At 48.8% G+C, this 27,426-nt stretch overlaps 4 protein-coding genes across 6 annotated transcripts in view; 3 read left to right on the top strand and 1 right to left on the bottom strand.

Annotated features, from left to right (window-relative positions):
- The window catches only part of hsd17b4 (hydroxysteroid (17-beta) dehydrogenase 4), a 92,984-nt gene that overhangs the window by 12,060 nt on the left and 53,498 nt on the right, over positions 1-27,426 (bottom strand). The window lies entirely within an intron of this gene.
- On the top strand, positions 681-10,584 carry prr16 (proline rich 16). Of its 2 annotated transcripts, XR_009929107.1 has the most exons (3): positions 681-1,532; positions 4,043-5,034; positions 10,430-10,584. XR_009929107.1 is itself a non-coding variant. In XM_062454953.1 (2 exons), exons 1-2 carry the CDS (start codon positions 1,398-1,400, stop codon positions 4,820-4,822), a joined length of 915 nt encoding a protein of 304 aa, XP_062310937.1. In that variant the 5' UTR covers positions 681-1,397; the 3' UTR covers positions 4,823-5,208. The 2 variants fall into 2 exon arrangements, 1 of the variants encoding a protein (XP_062310937.1); XM_062454953.1 differs by lacking the exon at positions 10,430-10,584 and having other exon boundaries at positions 4,043-5,208.
- On the top strand, positions 12,483-16,766 carry pheta1 (PH domain containing endocytic trafficking adaptor 1). Its single transcript, XM_062454954.1, is given in 4 exon segments — positions 12,483-12,602; positions 13,283-13,496; positions 14,380-14,900; positions 14,902-16,766. Coding segments are annotated over 2 exon segments (834 nt in total). The 5' UTR covers positions 12,483-12,602; positions 13,283-13,496; positions 14,380-14,454; the 3' UTR covers positions 15,290-16,766.
- sh2b3 (SH2B adaptor protein 3) overlaps positions 17,420-27,426 on the top strand; it is a 22,799-nt gene continuing 12,792 nt past the window's right edge. The window contains 4 exon segments of the mRNA XM_062454960.1: positions 17,420-17,750; positions 24,898-25,224; positions 25,226-25,429; positions 25,431-25,955. Coding sequence (XP_062310944.1) covers positions 24,925-25,224; positions 25,226-25,429; positions 25,431-25,955 — 1,029 coding nt within the window. The 5' untranslated portion in view covers positions 17,420-17,750; positions 24,898-24,924.

The following is a 27,426-nucleotide window of genomic DNA, read 5'->3' as shown; positions in this document are numbered from 1 at the left end:
GTCATGTTTCAATAACATGCACTGTTTGGTCACATGATCGTAAATCCCATATATAGGCTACCTTACTACACAACAACTATGTTATACACGTTCATTCTATGTAGAGTGCTAGTTTTCAGTAACATTTCCAGAATCTTGAATTTTCAAACCACCATCAAAGACTAATTGAAAATAAATTCAGATTTTGTGGGCGGTTGAATGTGTTAGCTGTGGCAGATGACTGCTACAGATTACAGAATGCCTTCAGCCATTGCAACATATAAAAATCAATTAAAGGAGTGGGCATAAAGGCTTTCTCATCCATGACCATATTTCACCTAATTAATATACACAAACAATGAGAACAGACATCATTAAATAAACAATTTAAAACCTGATTAAAAAGGTACGTTTTAAGATTATTTTTAAAAAGGCCAAGCGAAAGAGCGTTTTCTGACGGACAGTTCCACAGTTTGGAAACTGCGCACGAGGAGGCCCTTCTACTCATGGTTTATATTTAGACTTTATTGACACGTAAGATGATCTGTCCAAACAGATTCTGTTGAAACTATTAAAAACATGAGACATAAATGCAGTGATCTGGGCCACACTGGACTGTGGGTTCAAATAATAGGAAGACGCGGATATTTACAATGTGACCTGACTTGTGTCTGCAGCCAGCGCGTGTGCGAGATGACAGACAGCTTGGGAGCGCGCGGCCGTGAGCTGGTGAGCGACGGAGATAGAGCGGTGGACAGGATCCTTACTCCCGACGTCAGACACAACGGGGACTTCGATGAAAATGGGATTGCTCTCAATTGACATTTGTTGAGTAAAGTAACTCCGAAATATTCAAGGCTTATTCCGGCGTTGTGTATGTAGAACATTCAGGTCCAAACACATCTTTTACAGAGAAGCGTCTGTTTTCGCTAGGATGTCTGTCATTATGGGCCGTTTTGATTCTGTATCTCGTACGTGGTTTGGATTTCTGTATTCTATCGACTGTGTTTCTTTTCACCGTTATTTTCCTGATTTTATTCTGGACAGTTTATGTCTGGGGGTCTCTTAAAATGGTGAATTTGGAGGGCTTACAACGTGGAAATGTTACATTTCGGTACTTGCTGTTTGACAGGAATTTGGAAGGCAACGGCGGAATTACCTACTGTCGAGAAACACTCCTACACCGACAGTATTTTGTTTTCTATCTTTTAAGATGGGCTACCATCGTCTTTGCTATGCTCTATTGCGCAGGCGTGCTGGCCGGGCCACTGTCACCACGCTTCGCTACACTCCTGCGTGATGTACAAGTGAGCAAAGTGAAGAAAACTGATCGTTAAAATGCATTGGCAAAGTGGTTTTGCTTCTGTCAAAGGATTTACTCGTGATCCTTAAAAACATACATTGTGCCACAACGAAGAATGTCAGCGACGCCCACTGCAGAACCAGAAGGAGTAGTCTCCAAAGTTAAAGTGAAAAAACAGATTAAGACAATTGTGAAAGATTTGGAAACAATCCTCGGAGATTTGAAGGATGTTGCGAAGGAACTGAAAGAGGTTGGTGGATCACTGTCTGTTTCCTGACCTGAGACACAATACGCTTGTTATTGTATGAAAGGTGCCGTCCTCTATTACGAAGGATGTGTTCGTTTATGTTTTTGACAGCCTATATTTTAGGATGAGAGTGCCGACTGGCTGGGCCTAGATTAAAATGAGTTTGACCTTATAGTGCAGTACGTGTGATGTGATGCTATCACACCAGTGAACATGACACGCATTTAGGGCAGGTTGGCAGTGCCTGTTCACGGCGCACCGGCTTTGATTAAAGTGCAAAAATGAAGCACGATTAATTGTTAATCGTATAGTTCACCGGGGTGGTTTTGCATTGCATTTCATCATCTTAATGCACCAGCCTACTGTTTGCATAAGAATTGTCTCCTGTCAAATTATCGTTCTCTCTCTCCCTCTCTCTGTCTCTCTCTCTCTCCCCCCCCCCCCCTCTCTCTATCTCTGTCTCACACCATACATCGTGTTGGATGTCTCTGTACTGAGTTCACCAAATAAGTTTGCATTTAAACTGTTTCTTTTTACGATCATGTAGTAATCTATCCGTAGTTTATTGGTTTTGTTTTGTATGTCACTCATCGGCAGTCCTCGTTGTCTCGAGTCGCCTGTCACAACGCGTGCCCCCTCAAACCTGCCTTTTTATGTTGACGATTCACAATGAATAGATTCCGGCGGCCCGCTGTGTTCAAGCAAGCTGGAAGGAACATGACAGCTTGTCACCTAGAGAGTTCGTATTGCATTATGGATGGAACGGCTAGAGTACCTGACTCTCCATCCTCCCCCTCGGCCTCCTTCGCTCTATCTCTCCATCTCTCTGCATCTCTTTCTCCTTGCATTATTCTCCTCAACAAGTAGGAATGCTGAGTGTGACATTCATAAGAGCCCATTGTAGTTCTTGTATTCTTCTTCTCTCAAAACGAGATCTGTCAAAATCCGTTAATACTCCCCCCCCCCCCTGAACACATCACCACAGACCATCCAGGGATTTTCGGCCATTATCAAAGACAGTGTTTTCAGTAGATCCCCTTCTGGCTGCAGCTATCGTTTACAAGTCCCAGGCCGCGCTGGATGGGAGCCTGTGTTTGAGGCAGGAGCAGCCCAGCTGCTTGGCAGACAGTCAGGTCGTGCCCCGCAGCATGTGGTTCTGGCTAGGGTTACTCCCTTTGTGTCTTCTCTAAATTCCCAACGTAACTCTCCGTGTGGGAACGGGCCGTCGCCCCGAGAGACACTGGCGGCCTGCTCGTCATGCCAGCGCTTGCATGCGCTCGTTATAGAGGTAGTCAGAGGCCAGGGATAATAATCAGCCCTTATGGCTTGAGGTTCTCTGCAGCACCAACAGCTATGAAAGAAGGCATGAACGTGCCACGTTAACAAAGTCACAGGGGGATGACAGAATCAGAATCAGAATGGGATTTATTCGCCATGAAAGTTTGCACAGACAAGGAATTTGCTTTGGCAGGAAGGTGCATACAATAAACATATAGGGACCTAAAATTTAAATATGTGGATTATCTATACTAAGGGTACATAAACTAGCAGTACTAAGTGGGATTAGAATTAAATTAAATATACAATAAAATATAAATTGCCGTAAATTACAATATAAAAAAAATATTAAAAAAAGAAGAGCTGGGGTATAGTCTGCTTTCATGTGTCGTAGTAAACAAAGGGAGCAGTAGTTGACAGTAGGACAGTACAGGGTTGCAACACAGTGCTGACACCTTCATGTGGGTCACAGGACGACAGCAGTGTCTCCTGCAGTACGAGTGGAGGAGTCTCCTCGCTGTCTCTCTCTGTGAGAATCAGGACTTTTTCATGCTGTTGCGTTAGCGTATAGCTGAGTTCTGACCCCGCTCAGAGCTGCTACGGCGCATACAACACCCAAGGACAGACGCGGTAACTATGGAGACATGGCTGCTGTTTCAAGAGCCCCGAGACACTGCCGTCATCTCAACCATGAGTACATGGGAGACAGAGTATGAGTTTTTAATGGCGATTCTCTCTGCCATCTCCGCTGTGCGTAAACACGCAAGGCAGTGTGACCTCTCGGTGGTGACCTCCCCTCTTCCTCCCTGGAGAGAGAGCAGATGAGAGAGCTGGTGCTCTGCCCTGCAGCCAGAGGCTGCTCTGTCTCCCCGAGTCTGCCTGCGGTACGGCAGGCTGGCCTGGGTGGGAAAGGCTTTCTTTCATTTTTTTTGACGTGTTCCTCATTCTTTGTTTTCTTCTTTCTCTCTCGCTTTGTTTCTCTCTTTTTCCGTCTCTCTCCGTCGCGCTATTGGCCCATGTTGTGCGGAAAACCAATAATCTACGTTTTAGTTTTAACCTATCACAGGCTCCCTCCTGACTTCTCCCGTCCCCTCTTCCTGTTGTAGTTCTGATGCTACTTGTTTCTCTCTCTCTCCCCTCTCTCTCTGTCTCTCTCTCTCTCTCTCTCTCTGCCCCTCTCTCTCTCTCTCTCTCTCTCTGCCCATCTCTCTCTCTCTGTCTACTTCCTGGTTCAGGTTGTGCACGAGATTGACTCCCTGACCTCTGACCTCCAGCTGGAGGAGGAGATGACGGACAGCTCCAAGACGGACACCCTCAACAGCAGCTCCAGCAGCACCACCACCACCACCACCGCCTCCAGCATCGACAAGTCCAAGCTCTACCCAGAGGACGCCACCTTCAGACCCCTGCTCGCCATCTGCCCCCCCGCGCCCACCACGGTCCTCACCGTCCTGAGGAAGCCCCACCCTCCCCTGCCTCCCCCCAGACTCACCCCGCTGAAAGCGGACGACCACCAGGGCAGGAACGGTCCCCTGGCCTCGTGGAACCTCCTGTCCAAAACCAATGGGACCCTGATGAGGAACGGAGGGGGCATGATCAGGGAGACTTCCTGCTTCCTGACCGGCAGCTGTCCTGACGAGCCCCTGGTGCCCCTGCCCCTGCCCATGCCCCTGCTGCGGCACGACAAGACCCGATGCCCCCAGGCCACGCGCGAGCGCGTCCGCTTCAGCGAGACGGTCCAGTACCACGGCTACTGTCACGACTGCGACCTCCAGTACGAGGTGGACGACACGGACGCTCACCTGCCCGAGCCGCCCGACGCCAGGCTGAGCCCTGTGCATCGCTGCTCCTCCCCCGAGCGCCCCCTGCAGCTCGCGTTAGAGAACGGCAGGCTGCCGCTCAGTCGGGGCTTCCCACCCACCCTGGCCCCTCCCCCTCCCTGCGTGCCTCCTCGCCAGCCCTCCGTTAAACCTCAGAAAACCATCCTGAGGAAGTCCACCACCACCACGGTTTGACGTTGAGCCCGCCACACTGACTTCAGACACGTTTTTGAATTATTCATAGTGTTTTCTTTTTTCCACAAGCACTTTTTTACTCTCCTTGTTAAACTTTGGATTATCCAATCAGTGAGAGGAAACAGAAAGAGGGATGGAAAGGGAGGGAAAGACGTCGTCACGGGAACAGAGGCGAACGCGGAGGAGAAGCAGAAGCATTCTGGGATGCGATGGTAAGAGCCTGTCTGACAGCCCTGAGACTCCTGTTCTCTTCGTCTCCATCTCTGTTTTTGTCTCTCCTGATGGGCCTTGGGATTTGCAAAAACAGAAAGTATTGTTTGTGTCGAATATTGTCATTAATTCATGTTCTGGGTGGAGCAGGAAAGGAATAAACAGCTTCTCACAGATTCAGTTGATGCTCCTGGAGTTCATCCCCTTTATATTTGGCTTCATATCAGTAGGAAGGAAATGAGGATTCAGACCATTCTCACCACACACAGCGGGTTTAAACCCAGTTCCACTGACACACTCCACTCTTAGAAAATGTTCCTGGAAGAATCGCTGAAGCAATTCACCCTAGAACATTCCCGTCTGTGTGGTTCTACCAGGAACCAACAGGGTTTCCAGAGGGTTCTTTTGGAACTGAAGAACCCTTTTGGAACCTTTCTTTTCTGAGTGTGTCGTGTTTTCTGGTTCCTTTCCAGCCCAGGGCCAATCTGATACTATTCATAGTTACACTGCGGGCAGGAGAGAGGGGGGGAGAGAGAGGGGGAGAGAGAGGGGGAGAGAGAGGGAGAGAGAGGGAGAGAGAGGGAGAGAGAGGGAGAGAGAGGGGGAGAGAGACAGGGGGAGAGAGAGAGGGGGGTACAGAGAGGGTGAGAGAGAGGGTGAGAGAGGGGGAGAGAGAGGGGGAGAGAGAGGGGGAGGGAGGCAGGGAGAGTAGGGGTGGAGAGAGAGAGAATATGAGGGAGAGAGACATTGTGGTACTGAAAACAAGATGTATTAAGAAAGAGAGCTGTGAGAGAGAGAGGGAGAGGGAGAGGGAGAGGGAGAGGGAGAGGGAGAGGGAGAGGGAGAGGGAGAGGGAGAGAGAGAGAGAGAGAGAGAGAGAGAGAGAGAGAGAGAGAGAGAGAGAGAGAGAGAGAGAGAGAGAGAGAGAGAGAGAGAGAGAGAGAGAGAGAGAGAGAGAGAGAGAGAGACATCATGGTACATAAAAATACAAGTCTGGAGAGAGACAGAGAAAAAGAGGGGGAGACTGGATCCCACGGTCAATCACTGTCTCGAAGTGATCCAATCTGCTGCTTTTGTGTTGCTGAGCAGATGAAGGCCTGTACGTTTTAGATTCATCAGGAAGGCATGTAAATGTCAGATGAATACGAAAGATCCGTTACCGTAGCAGCCGGTTTGAGTGGGTGCCAGGTCCAGTAACACCAGGAATCAGAAGATTAGGGATGTGTGCTGGGTCGGAAGAGGGAAGACAAGCCCCCTGAAGGAGGATGAGAATACGAGCCCTTCTCTCCCTAACCCTAATTAAAGAGATTAGGCTATTAACGATAACACCATTTCTCTCACTCTGTCCTTGTACCTGCACACAATGTTGACAGAGTCTAAAACGGACGTGACTGTGGGAGGATGTGGGGATGTGCGACGGTGTGTGTGTGGGTGTGAAGATTTGTGCGCGTGAGAGTTTGTGTGTGTGTGTGTGTGTGTGTGTTCCCTGCATATGTGAGTTAGCCCCCCTGAGAGCAATAAGAAGTATTATCCCATATGGCTAGAGTCAGTGCCTCGGTACAGTGTACAAAGACAAAGACTACATTAAAAGTAGTGTGGTGGCTAGCTTTTTAGCCGAACAGGTGCAAAGGATGAACGCAGAGAGTCTGTCCAAGTTTTCAGATGCAACGACAAGATTTTATTGATCAAGTCAAGGAAAACACACAGTTAGGTCTCTCGGAGCACAAAGTGAGAGCCTTCTTAACATCTGAATACAGACAGCATTTATAGCATATGGACAACTCCTTATCATAATGGCAGTTCACCCTGTCCTCCCAAAACCCACATGGTCAGTCTACCCTGCTCTCGATGTATCTCGTTATCTCCTGTAAGCTTTATGTCAATATGTTATGTTCTCGTTGTAACTGCTGATTCATGCTTATCTTGAATCAGCTGACCCCCTCCCCTTACTGTCCCTGTTTCTCTGCTGAGAGACCAAATGTCAAGACAAAGCTTGCTTGACCTGTGGTTATCCACTTACGCCTAAACTTGAGGTGTCTTATCCAGTTTTCGGCCTTCGACAGTAGTACATTTAAACTACAGCTACTGCACAGCTCGCTAGCTAGAACTGTAATTCAGCGCCTGATCCCTGTGGTCTCTTCGCCCAGCTTCACTAACGGCATTTGGTGTCTGCGCCCGACGCTCATTGGACCGTACGAATCAACAGACAACATAAGAGGCTGGAAAGGGAGGGAGGAAGGGGGGGGGGAGTATGGACGGGGGAGGAGGTGGCGGGGCCCTCGGACCTCCCCGGACCCCGCAGGCTCCGTCACGCTTGCTCATGTTTGTAGATGAGATTAATCCGAAGGTTTCCTCCAGAGCCCTTGAGGCTATGGGGTGCATCGGGCCACACCTTGCCCGCAGCGGAGCAGCGGTCTGTGGGGACGGGAGGAGCCGGACAGGCATGTTGGTTGGCCTGGTTCACTCTTTACTAGGCAAGGGAAAGGATTATATCCCGTCCTAGTCTACTTCATAGTTGTCCATGCTGTGTCTTTGATGTGAATGAGTGTGTGTGGGCGTCTGTGTGTTTCTCTGTGTGTGCTTGTGTGTGTGCGTTAATGTGTATGTGTGTGTGTGTGCTTGTGTGTGTTAAAGTGTGTGTCTGTGTTAATGTGTATGTGTGTGTGTCTGTGTGTGTGTGGGCGGCTGCTCTGAACAAAAGGACAGCACACCGACACAAAGCTGTTTCTGCTTCCAAGACAGCCTGTATCCACAACCACGCGTCTCCTGAAAACTGATCTGGGATCAGGCGAAGTCTGCCTGCAGCTTCTCGTCCAAGACACGCAGCTGGTCCCAGATCAGCACCAGAGTTAGTATACTCAGCTAACACACAGCAGAGTTAGTATATTCAGCTAACACACAGCAGAGTTAGTATACTCAGCTAACACACAGCAGAGTTAGTATACTCAGCTAACACACAGCAGAGTTAGTATACTCAGCTAACACACAGCAGAGTTAGTATACTCAGCTAACACACAGCAGAGTTAGTATACTCAGCTAACACACAGCAGAGTTAGTATACTCAGCTAACACACAGCAGAGTTAGTATACTCAGTCTGTTCCTTCCCTCTTCTCCTCTCTCTCTGTGAGGGGAGTGTGAGTCTCTCTACTGACCCACTCCTCAGTTGGTCTGGGTCCAGGTTTAGGCCAGGCCAGGCCTAGGTCTGGGTCCAGGTTTAGGCCAGGCCAGGCCTAGGTCTGGGTCCAGGTTTAGGCCAGGCCAGGCCTAGGTCTGGGTCCAGGTTTAGGCCAGGCCTAGGTCTGGGTCCAGGTTTAGGCCAGGCCAGGCCTAGGTCTGGGTCCAGGTTTAGGCCAGGCCCGCTCCGCTCCTCCCTGCATACAACATGCACACGTGGGCGGTGACAGCTATTCTTAAACTCACCGTGTCAAATACTTGAGCTGTAACGAGTGTTTTACGCTGTAACGAGTGTTTCACTCTGTAGCGAGTGTTTCACTCTGTAGTGAGTGTTTCACGCTGTAGCGAGTGTTTCTCGATGTAACAAGTGTTTCTTGCTGTAGCGAGTGTTTCGCGCTGTAGCGAGTGTTTCGCGCTGTAGCGAGTGTTTCTCGCTGTAACAAGTGTTTCTCGCTGTAGCGAGTGTTTCTGGCTGTAGCGAGTGTTTCGCGCTGTAGCGAGTGTTTCACGCTGTAGCGAGTGTTTCCCGCTGTAACAAGTGTTTCTTGCTGTAGCGAGTGTTTCACGCTGTAGCGAGTGTTTCACGCTGTAGCGAGTGTTTCGCGCTGTAGCGAGTGTTTCGCGCTGTAGCGAGTGTTTCTCGCTGTAACGAGTGTTTCTCGCTGTAGCAAGTGTTTCGCGCTGTAGCGAGTGTTTCTCGCTGTAGCGAGTGTTTCGCGCTGTAGCGAGTGTTTCACGCTGTAGCGAGTGTTTCGCGCTTTAACAAGTGTTTCGCGCTGTAGCGAGTGTTTCACGCTGTAGCGAGTGTTTCGCGCTGTAACAAGTGTTTCTCGCTGTAACGAGTGTTTCGCGCTGCAACAAATGTGTCTCGCTGTAACGAGTGTTTCACGCTGTATTCAGCAGAGGGGGACTTGCTTCTTTATTTTGACAGATTTTTCTGTCAAAAAACTTCAGAATCAAAAGCATCAAGGCTAAATTAAATGTGGTTTAATTGAGATACAGAGTGAAAGGTTAGTACAGTCTTTGCTGAATCACGGTTGTCTTGCACCTGGCTGCTACATTTAACTGTCATAAATGTGACCCAGATCTGCCAGCAAATAATTTGTTCCAATAATTTGGTGACAGACTGGATTGTTTTGTATGTTATTACCCTAATGCATAATTTAGTGTGATTAGTCGGATTAGATTTACTGTACTCTCCAAGTGAAATCAAATGAAAAGACATCCTAGATTAAACTAGAAACTAGATGAAAAAGGTTGTTCAAAGGACAGATTATCAGTGTATTGTGCCAAAGGCGTTTTCACCATAATGATGGTATCAGAAATTAATAACAACAGACTGATGTCCACCTACTTTAAGCTCCAGGACAAGGCACAACCATGCACATCTGTTTGGTCTAGAGCAGGAAACCTATCTGTCTGCAAAGTACAATCCTTATCGGGTCAAACAGAACCCTTTAGGGTTCTAAACTGCACTTTTCAATCAGGTTTAATGTGGAGGCAACATTCTCTTTAGAACCCAGAGAGAGACAGAGAAAGAGAGAGAGAGCTTGTATGTGCTCGTTTGCTGTTTGTGTCAAACAGAAATAGCAAGCACGCAAGTGTGTGGGCGAGGAGATGAGTTAGAAAACTGTTATTGTGAAGCAACATTAATGTGGGTTTCTCATGCTCTTTTGGAGCTGCTTGCAGAGGGGACATCAGCTGCACCTCCTCGGAAAGTAAACAAGACGGCACCTTGTTTACTTCAGCCATAGTGCCACAGCTGCAACTCCCTTGTCGAGTCTTCACCCAGAGGAATTGAGTGTGAAGACTCAGAAATAGTCTCGGAAACACTAATGGACATCCGGCCGATAGTCTCTTGGGTAAAATGATTAAAGAAATGAAAGAAACTTTATATTATTAGATGTAATGCAAATGAAATGTAATTACGTTCACGCTCAGTTAATTTAATTGCTAAAGAGGGAGCGCAGTATAAATTCTGCGCGAGGACAACACTTCACTGCGATGCTGATGATAAACATTCTGACAAACTTAATCACCCTGCTCGTATAGTTCAGATCTGTGGCCACGATTCTCCTCTTCTTAATGTAATCGCCTCACTTCCGTGACGGCTGTCAGTGGTACAGAACCGTTACGCAAGCCCAATCGTATTTCAGCGCTGTGTCACAAATCACATGAACGTTTTTCTCTTCTTCTTCTTCTTCTTCGTGTTATCCCTGCAGGTCCCGCTGAGGGGGAGTGAAAACGAACGTTAACCGAGAAACCGATCAACTCCGGTTTCACAAAGAAGCTGACCAAGCCGTCTCCATCCCTCTCCTCCCCCTGGGTCAATCCTCCCTCCCTCCCTCCCTCCCTCCCTCCCTCCCTCCCTCCCTCCCTCCCTCCCTCCCTCCCTCCCTCCCTCCCTCCCTCCCTGCATCTCACCCCTCTGTCAGAGAAGCCTCCAAGCCACAGACAAATAATTCATGCTCACAGTCACACACAGCCTGTGCAGACCGGGGGCCTGTGCAGTTGTAGTATTCACGGAGGAGTTCCGGAAGAAGCTCAAATGTTAATGTGAGCTAAGACAAACACGACTCGCATCTCCGCAAGAGGGGACTGAGATGAATTTGCAATTTAGATGGAGATCTGTGTGTTTTACTGATGTTCTTGGTGTTGTGAGATGGGTCCCACGGGGAAGACCTGTACTCTGCCTGACTGTACACGAACTATTCATACAGAGGGAACCAGAAAAGAGAGAGTCAGGAGAGAAAGGGGCGAGAAGAGTAGGAGAAGAGAGTGAGGGGAGGAGGAGAGAGATACAAAGAGAGGCTGTTGTAGGTGAATCCTTGCCTAAATGTAACACTTATTAGGCCTATAGGCTATATGATCACATTGATGAAACAAGGTTTAATTGGCCTAGTGGTCTACTCGAGCATGTATGATGTGGGATGTAAAGAAAGCCTTTAAAGAAAATCAAGTTGTACACAATCAGTAACGTTTGCTGGTCTGTAATGGGTAATATGTCATGAGTGCGTGAAAGGGCCGTGTGCTGCTAGTTAATCTGCTGGAAAACCAACCGTCGTTTCAGAGCAGAGGCTGCGTCGAGGAAGAACGACGACGAAGAGCGGTTCTGTTCAGCATATTGTGGAAAGAAATTTACAATATGTACAAATACTAAATGAAAATGAAAATGTGAAAAGAAACAGTGGCCGCTGGATGCATATCTATATTTCTAGAATAGGCCTATCAAAATTATCTGTGCCAGATATGCAAAGCTATTTTGCAAAGTAGGGTTATAGCTTTAAACCATTCTAAAGATGGAAATAATTTGCATCAAATTTGTTGTGTGTATAGGCCTACTGTATATCCGTGTATATATACTGTATATTTCCGACATTTTTCTACAGAGATTTTAACGTTTAAAGAGATGATATTTTTGATAATCTGTTGGACTGAAAGAGGCGATTTCAGAGATGGTCGTCATTGTCTTGTTATCTGTGGTTCTCGGCAGGGCATACATGGAGAATTTATTTCTATAGTGAGAGAACGTTATTTATATAAATAAGAAAAAAATAATCTAGATCATTGTTATGTGTGAAGAAGACTAGTGAACATGTTTAACACAGAACAAGCTATGTAGATTAAACCAAATGCATTGATGTGCTTTGTCAGAGAAGGCATGAAACTGAATGACCGCATGCCCGATTCTTCCTCTAGTTTGTCAACACTGTGGTCTCCTATGCACATGACTGAAGGAGCTGTCGTTGGAGTATTGGAACGCACCCATCACTCCTTTGATCACTACCTTCATGTGGACAGATTGACACTACACCCCACCACATCTCTCGACTGAATGATTCGAGGAACGGATGATCACCAAAATATAAGATTTACATTTATAAATATCGTGCCCCACTCAACACTTCTGTTCCTTCTCTATATTTTGTGCATTACTGGACCCCTTTAATATGTGAATTACAGAATTATTTCTCGTATGTGTTGATTGGTTAATTTGTATAACTGTTTGTAACTGAAATGCCTGAATCAGTGATGACTGCATTACCTGCAATACCATCTTAATCTGTAACTCAGAGTAAAGAGAACTATTTGTATCTATTCGTTCCTCATTGAAGCAGTCTAAGATTGAACTTTGTGGGATGGTAGATTACAGCGAGTGATCTTATAGTATATAGTTACAAGTAAATAGTGAATCGAAGTTAGTTACGAATAGTTTGCCTGTAAAAAAAAATACGTTTAAAATATAAACACATTGCAAATTGGTGAGTAGTTGCGCACTCAAAACTCTGCCCCAAAACACTGTGCGTGCCAGATGAAGCACGTGACCTATACGTGGAGGAAAAGGGGTCGAGAGCAGGAAAAAACTGGCGATCTGAACGGCTACGGACCGCAGAGGTATGAGGAAAAAGAACATATCGACATGAACCTACATATTACCTGCATCATTTCTCTTTTCTAAATAACAGAAAACCAAAATGTATACCGTGAACTCATAGGCCTATAGCAAATTAAGTGAATTGTGCTGACGTTGGATTATTTTCACGACTGCCTGCCCCTTTAGTGAACAAGCAGTCTAGCTAGCAAGACTGGGAGGAACAACCTTGATTGTTTTTGTTCAGCCCTGTCTGTCTGTCTGTCTGTCTGTCTGTCTTGTTCTGTGCTTGGTTTGACTGAATTGCAGGTTTTTATCAATAACGTAGAAGTATGTGGAAAGTATCAATGATTTAAGACCGCTAACGTGTTAACAGTTGTAGGAATAGCTACGCAAACGATGTGTCAAAGCTTGTGACAAACATAACGCCCACCTGACACTTAGTCATGCCACTGTAAATAAGATTATCTTGCTTGCTGCGATACTGGCTACAGTTCCTTTAATTCTTTATATGATTAAGGAATAACCTTGCCAGGCCAAGATCGTCTTATTATGGACGTTCGTTGTTACATTTGGGGATTCCCATTTTCAGTAGAGTGGTTCTGATACACATCATCCCTGACACTTATTAGTACGTAATCTCGTTTCACACATTTCTCTTTCACGCTTACCCTGCATAATATTGTCGCTATCTTCCCTCCAGGTTTAGACCACAGCGGAGTTGAGAGAGAGAGAGAGAGAGAGAGAGAGAGAGAGAGAGAGAGAGAGAGAGAGAGAGAGAGAGAGAGAGAGAGAGAGAGAGAGAGAGAGAGAAAAAGCGAGAGAGGAAAATATGCTGTTTTTGGGTGAAGTCCAATTGCCCAAGGGTCGTGGGTAAGCGGCTGAAGAACAACTGGATATGAGATATAGATAGACTGGTGAGTACCGTCCTCAGATCCAGTGGTTCCAACTGGTATTCTGTCAGAGCTCACAGTGGCAGAGTAGTTCTGGATGTGTGCATTTCTGTGCTTGTCAAGCATACACAGAGAGTTGGGCAGAGGATAGCCAGCTGTGTATGACACTGTTACAGTAGTCTAATACTGTGGAAGCCGCCTGTCTGTAGAAACGCATTGTGGAAATTCTGGAGAACAATTTCACACTGGCCCGAAGGTCAGTGTTAGTAGTCCTGCAGCTATCTCAGACACCACCTGACCTGATATGGCCCTTGTCCAGGTGACCAGCTCCTCTGACCTTGCGTTAAAGCTTACAAAGTCCGACCTGACCTAGCCTCTCTATGGAGAAGGGTTTATCAGAGTATTAGACAGCAGATCACAAGGTCAAAGGTTCGAATTCCCCCCTGTACGTCGCTTTGGATGAAAGGGTCTGCGAAATGAACACACCCACTGTGGAGGTTGTGATTTACAAACGCACCTCAGTCCATTGTGTGTTTTGTTTGTGTACAGTAGACTCAGTCTGGTGGAGGAGCTGACAGTGTAATGCTAACTCACGGTGGAGACCAAGTATATCCCCCTGTGTATCACAGCATGCTAGTGAGCTCAGACAAACACACAGAACCAACAGAACACAGTCCCAGGGTGGGATGAGCACAGCTCAGCGCAGGTTCAAATCCCCCTCTGTACCGTTCCCCCTCTGTAGCCTTCAGCTCTTCCTTTACATTAGCATAAAGAACTACAGGTCTTCCTCATTCAGGACGGCAGTAGTCTTGTTTAACCTGTTTTAGTCGACGCAATGAAGAGCAGGTTCAGTTGATGCAGTTCAGTTCCTATTGTTTTACCGGCGCAAACGCTGCCTGTCGTTCAGGTTTAATCTCCCCAGCCTGGGAACCCCGGGGGTCGCTGCCCCCCCCCCCCGCGCGCGCGTGCGGAGAGGCCAGCCATGAAGCTGAACGAGGTGAGCCTGGCTCACTACGCCACCAGCGAATCGCCGCCGGACAAGACGGGCTTCCTGTTCAAGAAGGGCGAGCGGAACACGGCGTATCACCGCCGCTGGTTCATCCTGAAGGGGAACCTGCTGTTCTACTTCGAGGAGCGGGAGAGCCGGCAGCCGATCGGCGTCATCGTCCTGGAGGGCTGCACCGTGGAGCTCTGCGAGTCCGCAGAGGAGTTCGCCTTCGCCGTGAAGTTCGACTGCGCCAAAGCCCGCGCCTACAAGATGTCCGCCGACAGCCATGCGGCCATGGAGTCGTGGGTGAAGGCGCTGTCGCGCGCCAGCTTCGACTACATGAGGCTGGTGGTGGGGGAGCTGGAGAGGCAGCTGGAGGAGATCCAGGGGGGGGGGGGGAGTGGGGGGGCGCAGGGGAGGTGCAAGCCCCCCTCCAGGAAGACGCCGGGGGGGGGGGTGGTCCAGGTCGGGAGCTCCTGCCTCCTCCTCCGGCCTGGGGGACGTCCCCCCGGGCCCCCAGGGGGCAGGCAGCCCTCGCGGCCAGCCAGAGGAGCTGCATTCGGGGTCGGGCTGCTCCAGAGAGAACGGGGTATCCTGGAGCAAGCTCCCCGCTCTAGCCAACGGAGCGGAGTGCCACTCTGCCTGCGTGCCGTGGGAGGGGGACGGGGTCAGGGGGGACGGGGTCAGGCCCCCCCCGGTGCCCCCCCGGAGACGGGGTGCCTCGCTGGAGAGCCCGGTGTCTCCAGGTACCGGGTGCTTCTCCAAGCTTCACGACTGGTACGGACAGGAAGTGGATGAACTGAGGGTGGAGTGGCTGCAGGGCCAGTGAGAGGACACGCGCACATGCACACATGCACACACACCTGCATACACACACACATGCACACACACACACCTGCATACACACACACATTCTTCCTTTTGTGCTTAATGTGCGCAGCTGTTCAAAATGATGCAAAAACGATTTTATGATCACATTAATTTGCTTCACCTCACTTCCAGGAGGGTGTAACGTTTTGGAGAGAAATGTCACAAACGAACGTGGGTCCCCGTACCTGAGAGGGTTTGTGTCTCGTCCAATAAACACAGACCTCTTCATTCTGGAACATTCTGCACTATTCCAGCCTTACTGAACGTAGCCCAACTCACTGTTCTTCCAGACTTGAGGTGGAAACTCGCTGACAAGCAGTACTTTCCTGGATGTTAAAGCCTCCTTTGGCTGATTTCGTTTGTTTTTAATATCAAAACTCATTTCTTTCTATGTGTCTGTTTTGTTTTTGATCACCTAAGAGAACTACAAAATGCCAGCAGCTCAGATCGCTGTTTTATATTGTTACAAGGTTATGTTTTTGTTGCTGAGTGTCTGTCTGCGCGGAGAGTACACGTTAATCTCCTTTGAACTTGTAGTTTTTGCGAGGAGGGACCATTGGAAACAACTCTTTATTCCTTTTCTATCTTTTTTTGATAACTTGCTTTTATTCGTTTTTTTTTTATACCTTTTATATTTTCAATTTGTGCCTTGTTTATTTTTTTGCCAAAATCTCACCTTGGTGCAATTTCCTTACTTTGTGACAATGGTGTGACCCAATTGACCAGCTTCGATGCACCTTGCGCAGTACTGTAATTATTATTTTTCATTTTGTGCTTTTTGTTGATGAAAAAGGTAACTGATCATTGACTAAAGGTTTTCTGATCGTGGGAGAGAGAGATGCAGGATTCTTATGGTACCGATCTGATGCAATCAACTGAACATGTGACACTGTTAAGGATGCGACCACATTCTGATAACCACACCGTTGTACTAAGAAGATATGAGACCTATTTGAATAGAAATGCATTCTTCCTTGCGTCTTTGAAGTGTAATTACAGAATGAATCGATTTGGTGATCGAATCAATTCTCCTTATGTTACTGTCACCAATCATGTCAATACAGATCAGAGATACCGATGGATGGATGAGACCAAGGAGTTATATAAACGTTTTATAATGCTTCTTACTTTGTGTAATGTGTAACGTTTAAATCTCTGTGTAGATAACCTTTTGTATTTAGAATCATTCATATGCGCCAACTTCACATTTCAATTGTGTATATTCGTGCCAAATAAGGGAAATTATCTCTTAAGTCATTGTTATTTATCTTCGGTCTTAATGGTCGAAACTCCTGACTATTACAACGATGCCTGTTTGTTCTACAATCAATCCCCAGTTTACCTTTATATACCGAATAAACTGCTTCGATTTAAGTGATCATCACTAAAGGGGTACTTAAAAAAAGCCAATAGTATGAAAAAACAATAAACGGTTAATGTTATCTTCTGGTTTGAATGATTTGTAAAAATTGGTTTCCTTAGAAAGGACCCACAGCTGATTAACTTGAAGATTTAGCGTTATACTTTTAATATAGCAAATTACGGTCCAATTGTGCCTTCTCTTTAAAGTTGCCGCCACACAACCAAAAGAAGAAGTGTAATTTAAATCGACGTCCACCAGATGTCGTTCAATATTTGTTTAACGTGAGTATTTGGGGGACTATAGTCGTTTTATGAAGTTGTCATGTCTCCTATCAGGTGCGCATCTTGCTAATTATATTATATATATATATATATATATATATATATACACTGTAATTGTACACCTTTAGAGCATCCTACAGTTATTTAATTTCCATTTGTTTTAGCCTATTTTATCTTATAGAGCAATGACCAGTTCAAACAAAGGTATTATAACTATCGTTGACAGGTAAAACTGTTATTAACCTACTAATGATTAAAAGTCGGACAGTGAATCTCGCGAGAAATATATGAAAACTATATGGATCAGATTAGTCAAATCTAACTATGTACTATTTAGTCATTAATCTGAACCCATTTTCAGAGAACGAAAAATACCACAGAAACTCAAATACCGAGTCTGATATTATCAGGGACATGTATGACCTAAATATTTCCATTTGTCAAGGCTAAAGCGCATTTCGCAGGTCTGTAGGCTACATTTTGCACACTCGACCGCGGCACATTTTTGTCAACGGAAATGATGAGAGAGTCAGTAGTTCTTTCCGTGTCTGGGTTTCCTTCCTGAAACTTTGCGGAGGTCTGTTGCACTTTTTCAACATGAGAGAGACAGCAACGGGCTTTTTGGCTTGCAGGTACATTTCAGATATATATTTGTTGCTCTTGACCGACGTTTGTTTGGGTTATTTTAAATGCTTCACAACGTATTTCCGTTATGCGAAGTCCAACTTTTTGGTGTGTCGTCGTGAAGTGGGTGTCCGTCCAAGATAACGGAGAACGTGAGTAGGCTGCCTACACTGTTGTCAAGTGCCCGAGTGTCAAATGTGGACCTGGTTCTGACCGTGCTTGCGCCTTGGTCTGGGAAAAAAAAAGGAAAACCATAGTTTAAAAAGTTCAAACAAGTTGGTGTACAGATGCAAGGGATGGTTTTGTTTGTGCATGTTGTTCTTGATGTTAAAGTATTTTTGGTTTTAGAAGCTATTTAAAGGGCCGTGCGCAATAGCCCCATTGCGTAGCCTACAGTTAGCGCTGTAGCTAATACGGCCCTCGCTTCTCTGGCTCAATTGACAGCATGTTTACATGACAGAACACAACAAGGTGCCACTATTATTGTTATGCTTGTGAGCTAAGCATAACAGATGCAGGGTAGTCAAATGACTTGAGCCGTGGCCAGTAAATGATGCAAAGTTGCACCATTTTGACCCCGCACTGCATTAAGCCCGCCCTCTCATAGTTGCATTACAACTCCTTATTAACAGTAAGTAAAAAAACTAAAACACTCTGTGGGAAAACCTAATTAAAACTAGTTAATTGAGCTCAATAAATTGAAATACCTTCCAGGGTGTAAGTATGACATATTTTATAATGACTGTGGTGTGACCACAACCCATTTAGTAGGAATTGTGAATGTGATTCTGGGGAAAGACCTGTGGGGGTTGTCAGTCCTGAATTGAATAATACCTGTATTATGGTGTGTGTGAGTGTGTGTGTGTGAGGATCAGCACGCCTGTACTCTTGCTTTAGTTGTCCATTCATCCTGTTCTGTGAGTGTGTTTGCGTAGGCCTGTTCTGTGTGTGTGTTTGCATAGGCCTGTTCTGTATGTGTGTTTGCGTAGGCCTGTTCTGTATGTGTGTTTGGGTAGGCCTGTTCTGTATGTGTGTTTGGGTAGGCCTGTTCTGTATGTGTGTTTGGGTAGGCCTGTTCTGTATGTGTGTTTGCGTAGGCCTGTTCTGTATGTGTGTTTGGGTAGGCCTGTTCTGTATGTGTGTTTGCGTAGGCCTGTTCTGTATGTGTGTTTGGGTAGGCCTGTTCTGTGTGTGACAGGCCAGGCCGTAGTGCACTAGACTCCCTGCCCTGGACCTCCACTGCCTGCAGCCCTACGAGAGTCCCAGCACTGGTGGGAGACACGGTGACCCACAGACACCTGGCCTGTTCTAAGGGACCTGGGGAGGAGAGGGAGACAGGGAGGGGGGGTGGTAGGGAGAGGGAGAGAGGGCGTAGGGAGGGAGAAAGTGAGAGGGAGGGATAGAGAGGGGGAGAAATAATGAAGGGAGAGAAAGAGGGGGTAGGGAGAGCGGCAGGGGCCCCTCCCTCCACTAGGGTACAGTGTGTTATGATGTGAACCAGTGATATGGGGACCTCTCTCCTGGTTAGCATGACTAGCAACTCAGGCGCACGTGTGTGTGTGTGACCACAAAAACATACACACACACACACACACACCCTGTGAAGTTGTATTGCCTGAGGGCTTTCCGGTTTCAAGAATCAGCTTGTTAGACATTCTTACCTGTACATGTACACACATACACACACACACACATGACAGGTTAGAATGATGTGGTAAGTGTCAGATGGCTCAGTGGTTAGGGAGTCGGGCTATTAATCAGAAGGTCGTTGGTTCGATTCCTGGCTGTGCCAAATGACATTGTGTCCTTGGGCAAGGCACTTCACCCTACTTGCCTCGGGGAGAATGTCCCTGTACTTACTGTAAGTCGCTCTGGATAAGAGCGTCTGCTAAATGACTAAATGTAAATATAAGTGTGTGTGTCAGGCTCTCTGTGCGGTATTGAGGTTTATTTGATATCAGATATTTGTTTAATGTAGCCGTTGATGTGTGTTTGAGGTGCAGGACGATCACAGAAGGCTGCCGGGGGAATATATCACACAGTGTCACAAATCCTGGACATAGTAGAACACTACTGTTAGAACCAACTTGTCAACTTGCCTACGAGAACTAGGGTGTGTCGTTGGATGTTTTTGGTGTAGTGTGTGTGTGTGTGTGTGTGTGTGTGTGTGTGTGTGTGTGTATTGGGACTGAAGGCCTAAGAAGAAGTGAGCTGTAGAAGTGAAAGCAGGAGGATACAGACCTCTGACGACATAGCAGATATAAATAGACAATACTCTCTCCCTCTCCCTCTCTCTCTCTCTGTCTCTGTGTCTCTCTCCCTCTCTCTCTCTGTGAAGTTTGTTATATTGGAAGTTCTTTGTCTTTTCTGGACGTGTTTTCGTACATTTTCTGTCATGATGTTTAAACATTAGCTGTGATTGTGTGTATTCTCAACGCCAGTGATTGGCAGGCGGTGTTTTGACCGGGCGGAGGTGGAGAGAACGGGATCTCGGGGACAGACCGTTTGGTGTGCGTTTTGCGTGGGTGGCATGGAAACAGAGTCCCATTTAGAGAGGAAAACTGAGATCTGGTGGAGTTAACATGGTGGTCAGACCTCCTCCTCCTCAGCCTCCTCCAGCCTCTCCTCCCCCATCCTCACCTACCCTCCTCCAGCCTCTCCTCCCCTACCCTCCTCCAGCCTCTCCTCCCCCAGCCTCATCTACCCTCCTCCAGCCTCTCCTCCCCCAGCCTCATCTACCCTCCTCCAGCCTCTCCTCCCCCAGCCTCCTCCAGCCTCTCCTCCCCCAGCCTCCTCCAGCCTCTCCTCCCCTAGCCTCTTCCAGCCTCTCCTCCCCCAGCCTCACCTACCCTCCTCCAGCCTCTCCTCCCCTACCCTCCTCCAGCCTCTCCTCCCCCAGCCTCATCTACCCTCCTCCAGCCTCTCCTCCCCCAGCCTCATCTACCCTCCTCCAGCCTCTCCTCCCCCAGCCTCATCTACCCTCCTCCAGCCTCTCCTCCCCCAGCCTCCTCCAGCCTCTCCTCCCCCAGCCTCCTCCAGCCTCTCCTCCCCTAGCCTCTTCCAGCCTCTCCTCCCCCAGCCTCACCTACCCTCCTCCAGACTCTCCTACCCCAGCCTCACCTACCCTCCTCCAGACTCTCATACCCCAGCCTCACCTCCCCTCCTCCAGCCTCTCCTCTCCCATCCTCCCCTAGCCTCTCCTCTCCCATCCTCCCCTAGCCTCCCCTACCCTCTTCAAGCCTCCCCCAGCCTCCCCTACCCTTTCCACAGCCCCCTGGCCTGGGGAACTGTCTAGTTCTGGAGAGCAGGGGAAAGCTCACGGTTCAGAAGTCCATCCATGTCAGATGCCAAGCAAGCTAGCAGGATTAGCAGTCGAATAAGGTAGCAACAAAGACTATAAGCTTGCCTCCGTGGCTTAGATAATCCACTGTCTTAACATCTATCTATCAAGGACTGGAAGCCAGTTGTACACTGACACGTTCTCTAGCATTCCTCCTGGTTTATCAGGACCTGTGGCTGCCTGTGTTTTCGTATGCTAAGACCCTGGTCGGCTGTGGGAAAACCATTGTCTTGGCTAAAGGCGGCTCAGCCTATATCCAGACTTAGAGAGAGAGAGAGAGAGAGAGAGAGAGAGAGAGAGAGAGAGAGAGAGAGAGACAGAGAGAGAGAGGGGCAGACCCACTTAGAGAAAGTAGAGACCGAGTAGAGACAGAGTAGAGACCGAGTAGAGACAGAGACAGAGAGAGAGTAGGGAAGTAATGAAAGGATTCCCTTTTGTTCTTCCTCTCATCCTTTCATTTTCTCTCTCCCTCTCTCTCTCTCCCTCTCTCTTTCCCTCTCTCTCCCTCTATCTCTATCTCTATCTCTATCTCTATCTCTATCTCTATCTCTATCTCTATCTCTATCTCTCCCTCTCCCTCTCCCTCTCCCTCTCCCTCTCCCTCTCCCTCTCCCTCTCCCTCTCCCTCTCCCTCTCCCTCTCTCTCTCTCTCTCTCTCTCTCTCTCTCTCTCTCTCTCTCTCTCTCTCTCTCTCTCTCTCTCTCTCTCTCTCTCTCTCTCTCTCTCTCTCTCTCTCTCTCTCTCTCTCTCTCTCTCTCTCTCTCTCTCTCTCTCTCTCTCCCCTCTGCATGTCTTTCATTCCACACGTCTCTGCTGTCTCTTTGTAATTCACACTCCCTGTTATTCTCTCCAAAGATAATGACAGGATCTGGCTTCCTGTCCTGTGTGTGTGTGTGTGTGACGTGTAAACCGTCTCATAAGAGAGACCCTGGAATTCTGTCCTGTCCTGTCTTGTCTCTCTCTCTCTCTCTCTCTCTCTCCCTCCCCCTCTCTCTCCCTCTCTCTTTCTCTCACCCTCATTTTCAGAATTCAGGAAATGGTCTGTGAGTCGTTTGAGTTGTTTTGCGTCACAAGAATAGCAGCATTGTGTGTTGTGTGCTGGAGCTGGAGCTAGCATTGTTGTCTGTGTGCTGGAGCTAGCATTGTTGTCTGTTTGCTGTCCCGGGTATGCAAACGGGGGCAGGGGAGGGCTGGACGTAGCCATACAGCACCCCTGAGCGGTCTACACAGAGACCCAGCTCATCTGTGCTCACAACGCCAGCCTCTTACCCCGTCACAGCCGGCCCAGGCCCAGAGTGTGCGTGGGTGTGTGTGTGTGCGCTCAGTGCATGACTGTGTGTGTGTGTGTGTGTGTGTGTGTGTGATAGTGAGACTGAGAGTCAGTTCTGTTGCCAGGGCAGGGCAGGGTTTCCTGTGATTGCTACCCAGAGCAGACCAAAGGTAACTGAGAATGAGAACAGACTAACCACACTAAACCAGACCAGGACCAGACCCAGACCAGACCCAGACAGCTAGTGATGGTGATGTGTTACCCTCTGACCTGTGGAGTAACCGTGAATCCCTATCTCCACAGGGGGGGGGGCTGTGTTTGTGGCGTGTGGAGGATACAGACCTCTGACAACATAACAGATATAAATAGACAATACTCTCTCGCTCTCTGTCACTCTTTCTCTCTCTCTCTGTCTCACTTGTGTCCTGTGTCCTGGCAGCCAGTCAACACACAGGCAGCCAGTCAGCACACAGACAGCCAGTCAACACACAGACAGCCAGTCAGCACACAGGCAGCCAGTCAGCACACAGGCAGCCAGTCAGCACACAGACAGCCAGTCAGCACACAGACAGCCAGTCAGCACACAGGCAGCCAGTCAACACACAGGCAGCCAGTCAGCACACAGGCAGCCAGTCAGCACACAGGCAACCAGTCAGCACACAGACAGCCAGTCAGCACACAGGCAGCCAGTCAACACACAGGCAGCCAGTCAGCACACAGGCAGCCAGTCAGCACACAGACAGCCAGTCAGCACACAGACAGCCAGTCAACACACAGGCAGCCAGTCAGCACACAGACAGCCAGTCAGCACACAGGCAGCCAGTCAGCACACAGGCAGCCAGTCAGCACACAGACAGCCAGTCAACCAGGCAGCCAGTCAGCACACAGGCAGCCAGTCAACACACAGGCAAGCAGAGCGTGTGAAGGTGCTGAGTCATGCTGATAGAAACAAGCGTGTGGGGCCATGGAGGGTGATCCTCTGAGCATGATCAGTGGGCACCTAGGGACGGAGCTCTGGGCATGCTCAGTGGGCACCTAGGGACGGAGCTCTGGGCATGCTCAGTGGGCACCTAGGGATGGAGCTCTGGGCATGCTCAGTGGGCACCTAGGGATGGAGCTCTGGGCATGCTCAGTGAAGGCGAGGGAATGGTGTTGCTTGTGGTGACGCAACATCACACCGTGCCAAGTCTGTCATGTAACACACGTTCGTCTGTGACGTCAGTGTCCCCACTCTGCCCACACACAACACTGAGCTGACAGGACAGAGGGGGAAAGGGAGTGTGTGTGTGTGTGTGTGTGTGCCTTTGTCTTGAGAGTGTGTGTGGGTGTGTGTGTGTGTGTGTGTGTGTAGAGGTATATGGGTGTGTGTGTGTAGAGGAGAGAGTGTGTTTGTGAAGAGGGGTTGGGTTCCATTTAAAGGTTGAAGATGTGAGGTTGGAGATAAAAACTGTCTTTTCTTCCACCCCGTCTCCCCCCCCTCTCTTCCCCCCCCCCTCTCCTCTCCTTCTCTCAGCTTTGTGGTTTGTCTGATCTGTTGAGCCAGCTTCTCTCCACTTCCCCTCTACTCTCCTCTCGTCTACTTTCCTGTTTTCCTCTCCTTTCCTAATTTCTCCTCTACTTTCCTGTCTCCTCTTGTCTCCTTTCCTCACTTCTCCTCTCCTCCTGTCCTCCTGTCCTGCTGTCCTAGCTGAGTGCAAGAGGATTATTCATTGTAAGTGGAGGAGCAATGAGAGGGGGAGAGAACTGGGTGAGGGGAGGGGAGAAGGGGAGGACATAGAGAAGGTATTCTTGCTCATGTGTTTGTACTCTTTAAAATAGAGAAGCGGATCCCTTACACTGATACACACACTCACACACTCACCCACACACACACACACACACACACACACACACACACACACACACACTCACACACACACTCTCACACACACACACACACTCACCATTGAGATATCCTCCTGATAGCCTCTCTCTGGCCTTCACTCAGCCTGAGTCTAATATAACCAGCCTCTCTCTCTCTCTCTCTCTCTCTCTCTCTCTCTCTCTCTCTCTCTCTCTCTCTCTCTCTCTCTCTCTCTCTCTCTCTCTCTCTCTCTCTCTCTCTCTCTCTCTCTCTCTCTCTCTCTCTCTCTCTCTCTCTCTCTCTCTCTCTCTCTCTCTCTCTCTCTCTCTCTCTCTCTCTCTCTCTCTCTCTCTCTCTCTCCCCCTCCCCCTCAGTAGCACGATGTGGAACAAGCCCATTATAGATTGGCATCTCATCTGATTTTGTAGTCCGCCCACTACCCCTTCTGCATTCATTAGAGAAGTTAGGAGACTGGAGGGTCACACACACACACACACACACACTCACACACACACACTCACACACACGTGCGCGCACACACACAGGTCCCGCATGGATCCACAGTTAAAAGGATGGGAGGAACAGAGGAACCTCCGAAACCGCAAATCTCTTCCTCCTCCCTGCTGCAAGAAGATCCAGCCAGCAGATGGTACAGCTGCTGGCTGCTTTGACTCAGTCGTCAGAGCTCTCGCTGTGTTAGTGTTGCATCCTTCATTCAGAAGTTCTCTCAGTGAACAGTGTTGGGACGTTTTAGCTGGTGTTGTTGATGTTCATTTGCGTGTTTTTTTCTCTTTTCTGACTTTTCTTTTTCCTCTCCTTTCCTCCACCCCTCCCTCTCTCCTGCAGTGATTCTCAGCTGTGCTGGTTACTGCAATGAATGGTGACACTATCCATCCTGCCACAACCTCAGCTTCCCTAGCAGCACCCCCTAGAGGCTGGAGGGAGTTCTGCGAGCAGCACGCCATCACCACGGCCCGTCAGTTGGCCTCCCACTACCGGCTGTTCGCCAGCGAGCGCCCCGACCAGGATGCTGTGTCTTCGGACATTCTCGCTCGCCACTTCTGCCTCCTCTTCCAGCAGCACTTCCACTGCGAGGCCGCCAAACTCCCGCCGGCGCGGCCAGCGGTCTCGACTCCGCCCCCTCCCGCCCTGCCCCCACCGTCCCAGCCCGCCCACCGTGATAGGACGGCTACGCATCACTTCCTTCTCGGGGGCGCTGGATTACCGGGAGGCGGGGCGATCCGCCGGCCCTTCCCTCTTTGCTGTTTTCTCCCCGAAGGCGCAGCCTGGTCCGGGGGGGGCGGGAGGCGGAGCCGCGGGCGCCGGTCGTACGCAGCCGCAGTCAGGAGGAACTGAGGCCGGGAGTGGAGTGCCCCCCCTCCTCCTCCCCCTCCTCCTCCCCCACGCAGGTCACTCACTTTCCCGTGAACCAGATACGGCAAAGCGTGCGCCGTCTCTTTAAGAAAGAGCCCCTCCCCCAGGGCCCGCCGGCCAATCCCAACGGGCCGGCGGTACCTTCGCCGGGAGACAGAGTCGGCGTGGCGACCGTGGAGGAGGTGAGGCCCCTTAGCAGCGCCTACAAGGCCAAAGCCCTTGGCTCCTCCTCGCCGGCACAGCACTTCCTGGATCGCCTGGCGACCCGTATCCGAGGCGGGAGCACCAGACGTCGGGCGGAGGGGCAGACCTGGCAGCTCAGGTACCTGCTGGAGGATGAGACCATCTCAGACAGCCAGCCACACTGGCAGCGCTGCCGGCTAAAGGTCAGGAAGACCAGAGACGGTCTGGGTGGAGGAGTTGGAGGAGAAGGAGGAGGAGGAGGAGGAGGTGGAGGAGGTGGAGGAGGAGTTGGAGGAGAAGGAGAAGGAGGAGAGAGATACCTGCTAGAGCTCTACGACCCCCCCAAGGTAATTCAGAAGCACACACACCCACTCTACATCCACACACACACCCACTCTACATCCACACACACATATACACTCCTCTACATACTCACACTCTCCATTACACACACACTGACTCTACATCAGGGATCTCAAACTGACGGTCTATATAATAATTTTTACTAGTAGTTTCATATACGTCGTATATAAAACTACTAGTAAAATGTTTTAAATATATATATATATTATATTAATTGTATATTATATTTTCGGCATCATGTCGCTAGCCGTAGGGAGGGGGGAGGGGGGAGTGGGGAGGGAAGTGACCCGTTGGCCGTCAGTTTGAGATGGCTGCTCTACCTCCACACACACACACCTCTACACACACACACACACCTCTACACACACACACACCTCTACACACACACACACCTCTACACACACACACACACCTCTACACACACACACACCTCTACACACACACACATTCTACATCCACACACACACACCTCTACACACACACACACACCTCTACACACACACACGCACACACATTCTACATCCACACACACACACCTCTACACACACACACACACTCTACATCCACACACACCTCTACACACACACACACCTCTACACACACACACATTCTACATCCACACACACACACCTCTACACACACACACACACCTCTACACACACACACACACACACATTCTACATCCACACACACACACCTCTACACACACACACACCTCTACACACACACACATTCTACATCCACACACACACACCTCTACACACACACACACACACACGCACACACATTCTACATCCACACACACACACCTCTACACACACACACACACTCTACATCCACACACACCTCTACACACACAGACTCCTTTACACACACTGTCCTTTTCAAACACACACATCCACATATACCTCTCCACACACACACACATACTCCTTTACAAACACACACACCTTCATACACACTTTCGGCTCCTGTCTGACTCTGTCATTGGGGTCTCCTTGGATGTCAGAATCAATTGACTCTCATTTTCACATGTTCATATTTGGCATGCAGGTGTAGCAGGAACTGTTACAGTCATGTCAAAACCATTCTGTAGCCTCAGTTCTGCACAGGCCAGGCTAGCACAGGCCAGGCTAGGTTAGCACAGGCCAAGGTCACTTAAGCCAGAGTGAACCATGCCAGGGTTGGCATGATCACCCTCATCCAGACCAGCTAGGGGAGGAATCTTGGCAGTTCTGAGAGGGAAGGCCTGAAAGCCTTAGAAGGACAGAGGGACTGAAAATGAGAAACTCACACTTCACACACACTCACACTTCACACACACTCTCAGACATTTCCTCATAATGGCACACGCTTATGTATAGAAACACACATTTGTAATGATGCAGAACTACACACATTAGCATATTAAACGTGTATGGCAGGAGTTTATCTGTTACACACCCTACACTTAGC

The sequence above is a fragment of the Osmerus eperlanus genome, chromosome 28 (genome assembly GCF_963692335.1).
Source record: "Osmerus eperlanus chromosome 28, fOsmEpe2.1, whole genome shotgun sequence".
Taxonomy (NCBI): Eukaryota; Metazoa; Chordata; class Actinopteri; order Osmeriformes; family Osmeridae; genus Osmerus; species Osmerus eperlanus.
Note: the sequence above shows the minus strand (reverse complement) of the source record. Positions and strands in the feature narration are given on the sequence as shown.

Excerpts from the sequence above, each read along its gene's own strand:
- prr16 (XM_062454953.1), top strand. The coding sequence starts at position 1,398 with ATGTCAGCGACGCCCACTGCAGAACCAGAAGGAGTAGTCTCCAAAGTT. Across the intron at positions 1,533-4,042 it reads TTGCGAAGGAACTGAAAGAG|GTTGTGCACGAGATTGACTC; the intron begins GTTGGTGGATCA and ends TTCCTGGTTCAG.